Source organism: Eubalaena glacialis, chromosome 10 (assembly GCF_028564815.1).
Source record: "Eubalaena glacialis isolate mEubGla1 chromosome 10, mEubGla1.1.hap2.+ XY, whole genome shotgun sequence".
Classification (NCBI taxonomy): Eukaryota; Metazoa; Chordata; class Mammalia; order Artiodactyla; family Balaenidae; genus Eubalaena; species Eubalaena glacialis.
In genome coordinates, this window is record NC_083725.1 from 77,944,082 (window position 1) to 77,959,502 (window position 15,421).

Consider the following 15,421-nt stretch of genomic DNA (forward strand, 5'->3'; position numbering starts at 1 on the left):
GTAAAGAGGAACCAAGAAAAATTAGAAAACTCATTTGCCGAGACAAAAACTGGACTAAAGGCAATGAATAGCAGAATAAATAATGCAGAAGAACAAATAAGTGACCTGGAAGATAGAATAATGAAAATCACACAGGACAGCAGACAGAAAGACCAATTAAGAAAAAAATGAAAGCAATATAAGAGACCTATGGGATAATATAAAGTATGCCAATCTATGCATAATAGGGATTGTAGAAGGGGAAGAAAGAGAAAAGAGGATTGAAAATGTATTTGAGGATATTATGGCTGAAAACTTCCCAAACCTAAAGAAGGAAACATATCCAGGTACAGGAAGCACAGAGGGTCCCAAACAAGGTAAACACAAACAGACCTACACTGAAACATATTATAATAAAAATGGCAAAAGTTAAAGAGAGGGTTCTAAAGGCAGCAAGAAAAACACGGAGTTCATTACAAGTGAACATAAGGCTATCAGCTGACTTCTCTACAGAAACGTTGCAGGCTAGAAGGGAGTGGAAAAAATATATTCAAAGTCCAGAAAGGGAAAAATCTGCAACCTACGATACTCTACCCAGCAAAATTATCATTTAGAATAGAAGGAGAGATAAAGAATTTCTCAGAAAAGCAAAAACTAAAAGAATACAGCAATACTAAACCTATCTTAAAGGAAATATTGAAAGGTCTCCTATAAATAGAGAAGAAGTAAGAATATATAGGAAAGAGAAAATCACAATTGGAAAACAAATCACCTAAATAAGCAAGTACACAGATTTTTTTAAAAATCAAAAAATGTCTGTGAAAGTGATGATAACCACAATGAACAGCAAAAGGATGAACATGAAGATGTAAAAGAGGACATCAAAATCATGAAATGTGGGGGAGGAAGAACATGTAGCTTTTTTTTTTTCATTTCCTAGAATGTCTTTGAGCCTATATGACTACCAGTCTAAGGCAAGTAGATACAGGATGGGGTTAACATACTTGAAAAACAGGCTAACCACAAATCAAAAACATACAATAGATTCACAAAAACAAAAAACAAAAAAAGAGAAAAGTATAATACAAAAGAAAATCATCAAGCCACAGAAAGAAAAGAAAGGGACAAAGAAGAAATATAAAATCAATGGGAAAAAAATGTTAAAATGTCAATAAATAGATATCTATCAATAATTACCTTAAATGTCAATGGACACAATGCTCCAATCAAAACACACAGAGCAGCAGAGTGGATTTTTTAAAAAAGAGCCTACAATATGCTGCCTACAAGAGACCCACTTTAGGGCAAAGGATATACATAGATTGAAAATGAGGGGATGGAAAAAGATATTTCATGCAAACGGGAATGAAAAAACAGAGGTTACAATTCTCATATCAGACAAAATAAACTTTAAAACATAGGCCATAAAGAAAGATAAAGGACACTGTATAATGATAAAAGGATCAATACAGGAAGAGGATTGTACACTTGTCAACATACATGCACCTAATATAGGAGCACCCAAATACATAAAGCAAATACTAACAGACATAAAGAGAGAAAATGACAGTAATATAATAATAGTAGGAGACTTTAACACCCCACTCACATCAATGGACAGATCTTCTAGACAGAAAATTAATAAGGTAACAGATCTTAAACGATACAGTAGAACAGTTATACATAATTGATATTTTCAGGACATTACATCCAAAATATCAGAATACACATTCTTTTCAAGTGCACATGGAACATTCTCTAGGATTGACCACGTACTAGGGTACAAAACAAGCCTCAACAAATTTAAGAGTATAGAAATTATCTCAAACATCTTTTCTGACCACACCAGCATGAAACTAGAAATCAACCACAGAAAAAGAAATGAGAAAAAAATGATTACATGGAGATTAAACAACGTACTACTAAAAAACCAATGGATCAACAATGAAATCAAAAAGGAAATTTAAAAATACCTTGAGACAGGGCTTCCCTGGTGGCGCAGTGGTTGAGAGTCTGCCTGCTAATGCAGGGGACGCGGGTTCGAGCCCTGGTCTGGGAAGATCCCACATGCCGTGGAGCAACTAGGCCCGTGAGCCACAACTACTGAGCCTGCGCGTCTGGAGCCTGTGCTCCACAACAAGAGAGGCCACAATAGTGAGAGGCCCACGCACCGCGATGAAGAGTGGCCCCTGCTTGCCGCAACTAGAGAAAGCCCTCGCACGGAAACGAAGACCGAGCACAGCCAAAAAAATAAATAATAAATAAATTAATTAATTACAAAAAAATACCTTGAGACAAATGACAGTGAAAACACACCATACAAAAATCTTTGGGATGCAGCAAGAGCAGTTCTCAGAGGAAAGTTCATAGCAACACACACCTTTCTCAGAAAACAAGAAAAATCAAGTAAACAACCTAACCTACACTTAAAAGAATTAGAACAAGAAGAACAAACAAAACCTAAGTCAGCAGAAGGAAGGAAATAATAAAGATCAGAGAGGAAATAAATAAAATAGAGATTTAAAAAACAATAGACATTCTCTGACATAAATCGCAGGAGGATTTTTTTTGATCCACCTCGTAGAGTAATGAAAATTAAAACAAAGATAAACAAATGGGACCTAATTAAACTTAAAAGGTTTTGCACAGCAAAGGAAACCATAAACACGAAAAGACAACCCACAGAATGGGAGAAAATATTTGCAAAGGAAGCAACTGACAAGGGATTAATCTCCAAAATATACAAACAGCTCAAGCAGCTCAATATCCAAAAAACCAATCAAAAAATGGGCAGAACATCTAAATAGACGTTTCTCCAAAGAAGACATACAGATGGCCAAAAAGCACATGAAAAGATGCTCAACATCACTAATTCTTAGAGAAATGCCAATCAAAACTACAATGAGGTATCACCTCACAGTGGTCAGAATGACCATCATCAAAAAAATCTACAAATAGTAAATGCTAGAGAGGATGTGGAGAAAAGGGAACCCTCCTACACTGTTGGTGGGAATGTAATTGGTACAACTATTATGGAGAACAGTATGGAGGTTCCTTAAAAAACTAAAAATAGAACTACCATATGATCCTGCAATCCCACTCCTGGACATATACCCAGATAAAACGATAATTCAAAAAGATACATGCACACCTATGTTCATTGCAGCACAATTTACAATAGCCAGGATGTGGAAGCAACCTAAATGTCCATCGACAGAGGAATGGATAAAGAAGATGTGGTGTATATATATATATATATACACAATGGAATATTACTGAGCCATAAAAAAGAATGAAAGAATGTCATTTGCAGCAACATGGATGGACCTAGAGATTGTCATACTGAGTGAAGTAAGTCAGACAGAGAAAAACAAATATCATATATCACTTATATGTGGAATCTAAAAAAATGTTACAAATGAACCTATTTACAACACAGAAGTAGAGTCACAGATGTAGAAAACAAATTTATGGTTACCGGGGGGGAAAAGGAGGGGAGGGATAAACTGGGAGATTGGAATTGACATATACACACTACTATATATAAAGTAGATAACTAAAAGACCTACTGTATAGCATGGGGAATTCTTCTCAATACTCTGTAATGACCTACATGGGAAAAGAATTTTAGGAAGAGTGGATATATGTATATGTATAACTGATTCACTTTGCTGTACAGCAGAAACTAACACAACATTGCAAATCAACTATACTCCAATAAAAATTAAATTTTAAAAAACAATAGGAAAAAAATCAATAAAACCAAGAGCTGGTTCTTTGAAAGGGTAAACAAGATTGACAAACCTCTAGCCAGGCTCACCAAGAAGAAAAGAGAGAGAACCAAAATAAAATAAGAAATGAAGGAGGAGGGCTTCCCTGGTGGCGCAGTGGTTGAGAATCTGCCTGCCAATGCAGGGGACACGGGTTCGAGCCCTAGTCTGGGAGGATCCCACATGCCGCAGAGCAGCTAGGCCCGTGAGCCACAATTACTGAGCCTGCGCGTCTGGAGCCTGTGCTCCGCAACAAGAGAGGCCGCGATAGTGAGAGGCCCGCGCACCGCGATGAAGAGTGGCCCCCGCTTGCCGCAACTGGAGAGAGCCCTCGCACAGAAACGAAGACCCAACACAGCCATAAATAAATAAATAAATAAATAAATAAATAAATAAAAAATTAAAAAAAAAAAAAAAAAGAAATGAAGGAGGAGACACAACAACCCATACCACAGAAATACAGAAAACCATAAGAGAATACTATGAACAATTATATGCCAACAAATTCGACAACCTAGAAGAAATGGACAAGTATCTAGAAACATACAGCCCACCAAAATTGAATCAAGAAGAAACAGATAATTTGAACAGACTGATCACTAGAGATGAAGTAGAATCTGTAATTTTAAAACTCCCTAGAAACAAAAGTCCAGGACCAGATGGCTTCACAGGCAAATTCTACCAAACATACAAAGAAGAACTTTTACCGATCCTTCTCAAACTCTTCCAAAAAATTGAAGAGGAGGGAACACTCCCAAAGACATTCTATGAAGCCACCATCACCCTGATACCAAAACCAGCAAAGTCCTAGCCAGCCACAGCAATCAGATGAGAAAAAGAAATAAAAGGTATCCACATTGGAAGGGAAAAGGTAAAATTGTCATTATATGCAGATGTCATGATTCTGTATAGAGAAAACTCTAAAGACTCCACAAAAAAACTACTAGAACTGATAAATGAATTCAGCAATGTAGCAGGATACAATATTAACAAGATTCTTTTTTTTTATATAGTTTCCTTTGCTGTGCAAAAGCTTGTAAGTTTGATTAGGTCCCATTTGTTTATTTTTGTTTTGTACATATGTACAATGGAATACTATTCAGCCATAAAAAAAGAATGAAATAATGCCATTTGCAGCAACATGGATACAACTTGAGATTATCATACTAAGTGAAGTAAGTCAGAAAGAGAAAGACAAATACCATATAATATCACTTATATGTGGAATCTAAAATATGACACAAATGAACCTATCTACAAAACATAAACAGACTCACAGACATAGAGAACAGACTTGTGCTTGCCAAGGGGGAGGGGGTTGGGGGAGGGATGGAATGGGAGGTTTGGGTTAGCAGAGATAAGCTATTATATATGGAATGGATAAACAACAAGGTCCTACTGTATATTCAGTATCCTATGATAAACCATAATAGAAAAGAATAGATATCTATATCTATATCTATCTATATATATATATAAATATATATCTGAATCACTTTTCTGTACAGCAGAAATTAACACATTGTAAATCAGCTATACTTCAATATAAATAAATAAATAGATAGATACATTCTAAAAAAAAAGAAAAGAAGACACAGGGTGGCTGATTGGATAAAGAAAAAAATGCCCATCTAAATGCTGCTTACAAGAGACTCACTTCAGAACTAAAGATACACACAGACTGAAAGTGAGGGGAAGGAAGAATATTTCATGCAAATAGAAAGACCAAAGCAGGAGTAACAATACTCATATAAGACAAAATAGACTTTAAAACAAAGTCTATAGCAAAAGACAAGGGCATTAAATAATGATAAAGGGATCAATACAAGAAGAGGATATAACACTTGTTAACATATATGCACTTAAATATATAAAGCAAACATTGATATAACAGGAGAAATTGACAGTAATACAATAATAGTAGGGGACTATTTTTTAATTTATTTTTTGGCTGTGTTGGGTCTTCGTTGCTGCACACAGGCTTTCTCTAGTTGCAGCAAGTGGTGGCTACTCTTCGTTGCAGTGCGTGGGCTTCTCATTGCAGTGGCTTCTCTTGTTGTGGAACACGGGCTCTAGGCACATAGGCTTCAGTAGTTGTGGAACGGCATGTGGGATCTTCCCAGACCAGGGCTCGAACCCGTGTCCCCTGCATTGGCAGGCGGATTCTTAACCACTGTGCCACCAGGGAAGTCCCAGTAGGGGACTTTAATACCCACTTACATCAATGAACAGATCACTGGAAGAAAATCAGTAAGGAAACAGTGGTCTTAAATGACACATTAGATTAGTTGGACCTAATAGATATCTACATTCCACCCAGAAACAGCAGAATACACATTTTTTTCAAGTGCACATGGAATGTTCTCCAGGATAGAGCATATGCTAGGCCACAAAACAAGTCTCAACAAATTTAAGAGGATAGAAATTATATCAAGCATTTTCCCAAACACAATGGTATGAAACTAGAAATCAGTTACAGGAAGAAAAATGGGAAAAGCACGAACACATGGAGACTAAACAATGTTCTACTTTAAAAAACCGATGGGTCAATGAAAAAATCAAAGAAGAAAGCAGAAAATACCTTGAGACAAATGAAAATGGAAACACAACTTTCCAAAATCTGTGGGATGCAGGAAAAGCAGTTCTAAGAGGGAACCTTATAGCAATACAGGACTATTTAAAGAAATAAGAAAAAAAATCTCTAATAAACAATCTAACTGACCATCTAATGGAATTAGAGAAAGAAGAACAAACAAAGCCCAAAGTTAGCAGAAGGAAAGAAATAATAAAGATCAGAGAGTAAATAAATAAAATAGAGACCAAAAAAAAAACACCCAAATATCAGTGAAACCAAAAGCTGGCATTTTTTGAAAAGATAAACAAAATTGACAGATTTTTACCCAAGCTCATCAAGGAAAAAAAAAAAGAGAGAGAGAGGACCCCAAAAAACAAAATAAGAAGTGAAAGAAGAGAAATAACAACCAATATCACAGAGATACAAAAAAAATCATAAGAGAATACTATGAACAGTTATATGCCAAAAAATTGGACAACCTAGAAGAAATGGTCAAATTTCTAGAAACATACAACCTTCCAAGACTGAATCAGGAAGAAACAGTCTGAACAGAGTGATCACTAGTAGTGAATTGAATTTGTAATTTTAAAAAACCAAACAAACAGACAAACAAAAAGAAAAAAACTCCCAGCAAACAAAAGTCCAGAAAGCTTCACAGGGAAATTCTACCAAACATATAAAGTAGAACTAATATCATCCTTCTCAACTATTAAAAAAATTGAAGAGGAGAGAACATTTGTAAATTCATTCTACAAGGCCATCATTACCCTGATACCAAAATCAGGCAAAGACACAACAAAAAAAAAAAAAGAAAGAAAATTGCAGGCCAATATCTAAGATAAATATAAACAAAAATTCTCAACAAAATATTACCAAACCAAATTCAACAATATAAAAATCCCAAAATCAAGTGTGATTTATTCCAGGAATGCAAGGATGATTCAGTATCCCCAAATCAATATGATACATCACATTAACAAAAAGAAGGATAAAAATCACACGATTATCTCAATAGACACAGAAATGGCATTTGACAAAATTCAACATCCATTCATGACAAAAATTCTCATCAAAGTTGTTATAGAAGGAACATATCTCAATATAATAAAGGCGATTTATGACAAACTCACAGCTAACACCATACTCAACAATGAAAAGCTAAAAGCTTTTTCTATAGAACCAGGAACACGACAAGGATGCCCATTCTCATCACTTCTGGTTAACATAGTTTGGAAGTCATAGCCATAACAATTGGAAAAGAAATAGAAATAAAAGGCATCCAACCAGATGGGAAGAAGTAAAACTGTCACTATTTGTAGATGACATGATACTATGTATTGAAAACTCTAAAATCTCCACCAAAAAACGATTAGAACTAATAAGTGAATTCAGTAAAGTTGCAGGATCTAAGAATACCTAGGAATAAATTTAACTAAGGAGGTGAAAAGTCCTATGATCTGAAAACCATAAAACACTTATGAAGAAATTGAAGATGATACAGAGAAATGGAAAGATATCCCATGTTCATGGATTGGAAGAATTAATATTGTTAAAATGTCCATACTACCCAAAGCAATCTACAGATTTAACACAATCCCTACCAAAATACCCATGACATTTTTCACAAAACTAGAACAAATAATCCTAAAACGTATATGTAACCACAAAACACCCCAAATTGCAAAAACAATCTCGAGAAAAAAGAATAAAGCTGGAGGAATCACTCGCCCTGACTTTAGACTATACTACAAAGCTACAGTAATCAAAATAGCATGGTACTGGCACAAAAACAGACACATAGATCAATGGAATAGAACAGAGAGCCCAGAAATAAACCCACACACTTGTGGTCAATTAATCTACAACAAAGGAGGCAAGAATATACGATGGAAAGAAGACAGTCTCTTCAATAAGTGGTACAAGGAAAACTGGACAGCTACATGTAAAAGAATGAAATTAGAACACTTGTTCATATCATATACAAAAATAAACTCAAAATGAATTAAAGACCTAAATTTAAGACCTGAAACCATAAAACTCCTAGAGGACAACATAGGCAGAACACTCTTTGACATAAGTTGTAGCAACATTTTGGGGGATCTCTCTCCTAACACAAAATAAATAAAAGCAAAAATAAATAAATGCGACCTAATTAAACTTAAAAACTTGCACAGCAAAAGAAATATTGACAAAATGAAAAGACAACCTACTGAATGGGAGAAAATATTTGCAAATGATATTACCAGTAAGTGGTTAGTTTCCAAAATATATAAATAGCTCATACAACTCAATATCAAAAAGTCAAACAACCTGATTAAAAAATGGGCAGAAAACCTGAATAGACATTTTTCCAAAGAACATGTACAGATGACCAACAGGCACATGAAAAGATGCTCAACATGGCTAATCATCAGAGAAATGCAAATCAAAACAATAATGAGATATCACCTCACACCTGTCAGAATGGCTACCATCAAAAAGTCTGCACATAATAAATGCTGGAGAGGGTATGGAGAAAAGAGAATCCTTCTACACTGTTGGTGGGAATGTAAACTGTTGCAACCACTATGGAAACAGTATGGAGCTTCCTCAAAAACTAAAAATAGAACTACCATATGATCCAGCAATTCCACTGCTGGGTATCTATCTGGAAAAGATGAAAACTAATTCAAAAAGATACATGTACCCTGATGTTCACAGCAGCACTATTTACAATAGCCAAGATGTGGAAGCAACCCAAGTGCTCATCAACAGATGAATGGATTAAGAAGATGTGGTATATATATAATATGGAATACTACTCAGCCATAAAAAAGAATGAAATAGTGCCATTTGCAACAATGTGGATGGACCTAGAGAATATTATACTTAGTGAAATAAGCCAGAGAAAGACAAATACTATATGATTTCACTTATATGTTGAATCTAAAAAATAAAACAAATGAATATAACAAAACAGAGACTCACAGATATGAGAACAAACTAGTGATTACCAGGGGCAAAAGGGAAGGAGGGAGGGGGAAGATAGTGGTAGGGGATTAACAAACTACTATGCCTAAAATAAATAAGCAACAAGGATATACTGTACAGCATAGGAAAATATAGCCATCGTTTTATAATAACTTTAAATGGAGTAAAATCTATAAAAATATTGAATCACTGTGTTGTATACCTGAAACTAATATAACACTGTAAATCAACTATACTGCAATAAAAGGAAAAAGAAATAAATTGGAGTAAATTAAATGGTCATTTTGAAACATTCTCCCATATTGAACATTTTCTTTCTCTAGCAATCTTAGAACTCCCCTGTCTTTAAAAGGGAACAACAAATCCTCCCGCCTCCATCCATAGCTCTCCTTCCTCAGGCTCCCAAGTTCATCCTTTGCACCCATGCCCATTGCCTCCACCTCTCATCTGCCCATTCTGCTGTTAACACCTTGCCACCACCTGCACATGGCCTTGCTTTCTCCCAAGCCACCAGCAGGACCATGTCCCCTGGGAACTCTTTCCAGCCCTTACTCTCTTCACCCTTTTGGGAGCATGTGGCTCTATTGGTCATCCCCTCTTTCTGGAATTTTCTTTCTTGGCTTCCAGGACACTGGGAAATCATTCATGCGTTTATTTATTAATATCTTTTGAGGTCTGTGCATGCCAGGTACTGGGCCAGGCACTGGAGAAAAACAAGATCAACTCTCTGCAGTCACGTTGGTCACACTCCGAGCAGAGGCAGATTTCATCAGATAAGCACACAAACCACTGCTTGATAACTGGAGTGAGTGCTCTGAAGGAAGAGTGCGGGGGGTTTGAGAACATAAGACAGGGTGCCCTCACCAAGGCCATGTGTCAAGGCTTCACTCAGGAGGCAGTGCTTTGAGCTGAGGTCTGCAAGAGGATCAGGAGGCAGCTACTTGGGAAGAACAATCTAGATGTTGCAACAGCATGTGCAGAGGCCAAGATGATGGAGGAGCACAGCCTATTGGGACGTTGTGAAAGGAAGCCCCTGTGACCAGTGCAGAGTGAATGAGGGGGAACGTGGCATGAAGTGAGACTGGAAGGGTGGGCCGGAGTCAGCTTTTGCCTTGTAAAACCATGGATTAGGATTCGGGATTTTATCTTATGTGAAATAGCTGTATGGGCATACAAGTTGTGACCTGCACAATCCCTGGGGCCAGGGTTATATTGTAGTCTGTGGCAATGATACCTTGGAAATATGAATGATGTGCCCTGGAGTTAGTTGTGCAGTGTGCATCCTGCACAACCATACCCAGAAGCCAAATAGTCTAGCTGCAGTGGGTAGAATGGACTGGAGAGGGCAAGAGGCTTTGAGGAGCTCAGTTAGGAGCCTGCTGCAGTGGCCCCAGTGTCAGCCTACCTTCCCCTTCACACTCACTCCCTTAGTGAGCTCACCTTTGTCCCTGTCTGCCTTTCTAGCAGTTCCTTCTTAGGGTAACTTCCTAATCTTTGACTTGGGTGGAATTTAAGGAACACTCATCACCAAGCAGTCAGGGGAGGACAGGAATCGGCCCAGAGGGCATAGGACCCTACCTGACAGAGGGTGACTCAGCATGAGCAAGGCAAGGCAGCAGGGCTCAGCCACTGGGCAGGGTCCAAGCTGGAGGCTCACATATGTGCACGAACCAACATGGGAGCAGAAAGGAAGCTGAGCTCCAGGTCTCACGGGTGGTCCCTGAGCCCCTGGTCTATCGGCAAGAGAGCTTGGAGCAGAGTCTGAGCCCAGCAGGGGTGGAGTAGGGTTGGTCTACAACTGGGATAAGGCCTGGGAGGGGGCAGGCAGGATGGGGCCCAGGGGTTTGGGGAGCCCTAAGGAGATTCCCCAGCCCTGGGCCCTTGGCTTATGGCCCAGTAGGTGTTGATCTTTGCGAGGCCTAGGCACACCTGACTGTGGCAGCTACAACTGCAAGAGTCCCAAGGCTAAGACCTGCAACCACAGCCCAGCCTGCCAGAGCCACCGGCCTCCCACTCTGCTGGTCCTGGATGATCCCTGTTCCTGTTGACCATGCCGCTGCTGGAGCCCTGACATTGTCCCCCAATCCCTTCCCTCCCAGTGACTCAGCCTCCCACCTTTGAAACCCAGAGCATTTATTATTTTCTATTATTTTCTCTTACATCATTTACTTCATCAGACCTTCTGCACAGTTAGGGTTTTTTTCCAATAACTTTAGTGAAATATTATCCAACGAGCCACCATGTAACCAGCACCCAGCTCAAGGGATACAGCAATCCCAGCTCCCCAGACTTCCCTCCGCTTGCCCTTTTTGGACATAATCTTCAACCTCAACTCTCCTGACTTGTATAGTCATCAGGCTTTTGCCTTTTTCCTTCTTTTTTTTTTTTAAACTTTTCCTTTTCCTTCTATTACCTCAGTCTGCATCCCTAAGTAGTAGGCAGTGTTCCTTTCTTTGTTTTCACTACGCCAGTTCCTCAGGGAAGGCGCTCCCACAGGGGTGTGAGTGCAGAGGGGCAAGCACAGGATAGGGCCTTGGGGGGGAGGAGAAGGCAGAGGAGTCCACAGAGGGTTAGAGGGGCAGCCAGAGGAGGCGACCAGTAAAGAGAAGGAAGAGAGGGAGGGGTCAGGGGAAGTGAGGGCGGGAGGAAATGGTTGTATAAAAGCTCAGGACAGGGGGCTTCCCTGGTGGCGCAGTGGTTGAGAATCTGCCTGCCAATGCAGGGGACACGGGTTCGAGCCCTGGTCTGGGAAGATCCCACATGCCGCGGAGCAGCTGGGCCCGTGAGCCATTACTGAGCCTGCGCGTCTGGAGCCTGTGCTCCGCAACAAGAGAGGCCGCGATAATGAGAGGGCTGCGCACCGCGATGAAGAGTGGCCCCCGCTTGCCACAACTAGAGAAAGCCCTCACACAGAAACGAAGACCCAACACAGCCATAAATAAATAAATAAATAAATAAAAATTAAAAAAAATAAAAAGCTCAGGACCCACGGTGGAACTCTCCTGAAAATATAATCCAGCTCCCAGCCTCAAACCCAGCCACCTTGCTCTGTCCTTAATCTTTCGGATGACACATAATCTACTGAGTACTCCCTGCCGGGTGGGCTCCTCTGCCCTTTAGGGGCCCTCCCACCTGTCTTAAGGGAGAGGCAGCTTAGTCCTAACTCACCTCCTCGTCCCCCAGTGTAGCTGCAGGCCCTCCCCTCCTTGCCACCCCTCACGGCTGGCTCTGTGGGGCAGGGTGAAGGCAGAGGGAGAGGGGTCCCGAGAGACAGGTGAGACCCAGGACACAGAGTCACCTGGTCAGGGTCCTCTCGCCTGGGATTCTGTTTCCAGGGCGAAGACTACATGCTCTGGGGTCTGCTTTCTTTCAGTGAGAGAAGAGACGCCCATGCCCCAGCACCTCTGCCCCTCGCTGCCCCCTGCTCTGAATTCCTGCTGCACACACTGCCCATCCTTCAACACCCACCTGCCCCTGGTTGTCTCATGGGGATGCTCTTCTCTCCCAGCAGGACAGGGAGCTAGCTCCTCAGGAGCACAGAATGATGTCCTGTGGGAGAGGGGAGACACCCTCCCCAGGACCATGCTGGGCACATGTGGTGGGGGGCAGAAGGAAGAGGACACCCGATGCCAGTTTGGGGCCATGTGGCACCACTGAAGCAATGTGTGTTTTTTTGTTTTCTATGCAGACATCGTCAACTGTGACCTGAAATCCACACTGCGAGTGTTGTACAACCTCTTCACCAAGTACCGGAACGTGGAGTGAGGGGCAGACTGGACCGTCCCCTGAACCGCCTTAACCTGCTTATTCCTGTCTCTTGCTCTGTGCTCTCTCCCAAGTCCACCTGCTCTATTCCCAGAGATAGTGGAAACTGAGATTAGGAAGGAAATGATCAGTAACTCAGTGGGCTGACCCACACCTCCCAGGCTCTAAAGCTGACCCTGCAATGGCTTGTGAAGGTTGTCGCCATCCTGGTGCCAGGTCCAGATTTCCCTCAGTGTGATTTGGAACCAACTTAGGCACAAGACCCCACCCTCAGAAGATGAAAATAAAGATAATAGTTACCATTTAATGGGTGTAACCTATGGGCTGGGCACCACACTAAGTGCTCTCAGCTACTCAAACTCACGAATACTCATGACTCCCATTGAAGCAGATGTTATCAGCCCCTTTTACAGATACGGAAACTGAGGCTCAGAGAGGTTACATGACTTGCCAGAAGCTGCCATTTGTTTTTCTTCTTTGAAGAACATATGTGTTAATAACCAGCCCGTTGCATTACAGTCTCTGCACATTCTATTCTTGTGTGTGTGTGTGTCTACGTGTGCACCTGTGCCCTCCAAGAAGACAGGAGCCTCCTGATCTCACCACCAGGCAGGCTAAGTCAGGGCTCAGTGATTCACACTGAAATTGGCAAATCAAATTTCACCCAATTAATAGTGTGTGTGTGGCAGGAGTCATGTCCCTCAACTCCTTCGCAAATGAAAATTACTCTTAATTCCTTCAGATTTGTAATAACCCCTTACTCTGGTTTCAGGGTGACATTTGGGGTGGATTCTGTTTAAAATTAATGGAGTGGCACATTTTGCAGCCTTCTTGCTTGATTGCATGTAATGGAAGTGCCCTATATCTTCCTACAAAATAAGTCCTCAATTCACTATCGTTAGGCAAATGTACAATATACCCAGGCACCACAGAGAGCTGGGCGCGGGCCCATGCGAGCAGGACTTGGGAAATAGGGCTCTTCAACAGGGACCCTTGAGCTTAAAGAAAGGAACTCCTTTTTGCCCTCTAATTGATCATTTAGACCATTTCTGGCTAAGTCTGCCCACATGCAATTACTGGCTAATTCAGGCGAGGAAAAATGTAAGTTATTTAGACCCAAGCTGAGTGGTTTCCTTGCGTGGGTTACCCGCAGGCTTGCGGTTACATGGATCCCCTCTACGTGAACCCAAGTTTGGAATACAGGGCTCTAGTTGTCCCAGCCCGTGGGGCCTGGAGGGATAGGAAAGGGGCTGAAGTGGGGGTGACTAGGAGGACAAGAAGCGTGGGGCAAATACTTGCACACTTAGTATGCATGGGACCCCCTTAGACCGAAGGTTGCAGCTTGGGGTATTTAACACTCATACTCATAAGTTGACCAAGCCCTTGGGATAATTAATAACTTGTACTGATATTATATCTTCATTATAGAATTTTCCTAAGTATGCTCAGTGGACACCAGTCTGTATCCCCACCGCCAGAAGTCTATGCCTGCTTTGTCACTACTTTAGGCCCAGTTGCACAAAGCCCATCCCTAGTTTGAGGAATTCACTGTGATCTCTGTCTACACCACCCAGAGGGAGGCCTCCCATCATGTCCAAAACATTCCTTCCAGCTTTTCATCACTTCTTACTCTATGGTCTAGCTGCAGTCACTCAGAACCCATACAATTTCGATACACTACCTATTTCTGGGGAGATTTTGCTCTAAGAAAGAAGTATTACTCAGCATAACGAGCATTAAGGATAGAAAGAAAATGTACTCTCTGTGTCAATTTGTGTAAAAGTATACAATTCTTTTTACATAATTAGTGAAATATTTCATTTGTCATTAGGAAACACTAAATACTGTGATATTTGTTTGCTCTCTTTTAAATTCCTGATAGCAAATCAACATAATTAATTGCTTTATCTCCTTGAGCAATACTAAGGCAGGATGAAATAAATAATGCATTCATTTAAACGTGCTTTGCTGTATGAATTTGTCTTTTTTTGTGTTCTTATATTCAAGCTGCAAATGGACAGTGGACAAGTGGCCTTATTAAGAGCACTCTTTTTTTATATTTTACAAATATACATATCGGAAACGTTTTTAATAGCAGGTCTAATTTATCAGAAAATTGTGTTTCAAGACTGAGGTCTTCGCCACAGTCCAGAATCCCAGGGCTTGGGCCTGGTTTTTTAACGCTGCCATCTCATTTAGAGATTTTTGTTTAGATTCTGGAACCTTCTGCACAATACATGACTATGTTTTTGAAGGGGGGTAAAAGGCATCAGGAAACAAGCCAAACTTAACCCTCATCTCTCTTAAAAGAAAAAAGAAAAGCTGAGGCAAGACTCAAGTCTCTATAGGCTCACTGGGTCCT

At 40.4% G+C, this 15,421-nt stretch overlaps 1 protein-coding gene across 1 annotated transcript in view; it reads left to right on the forward strand.

The window, feature by feature from the left end:
- Window positions 1-15,018, forward strand: part of PARVA (parvin alpha) — a 178,657-nt gene extending 163,639 nt beyond the window's left edge. The window contains exon 14 of the mRNA XM_061201469.1: window positions 12,983-15,018. Coding sequence (XP_061057452.1) covers window positions 12,983-13,059 — 77 coding nt within the window. The 3' untranslated portion in view covers window positions 13,060-15,018. The remainder of the gene's footprint in view (window positions 1-12,982) is intronic.
- The last annotated feature ends 403 nt before the right edge of the window (window positions 15,019-15,421 follow it).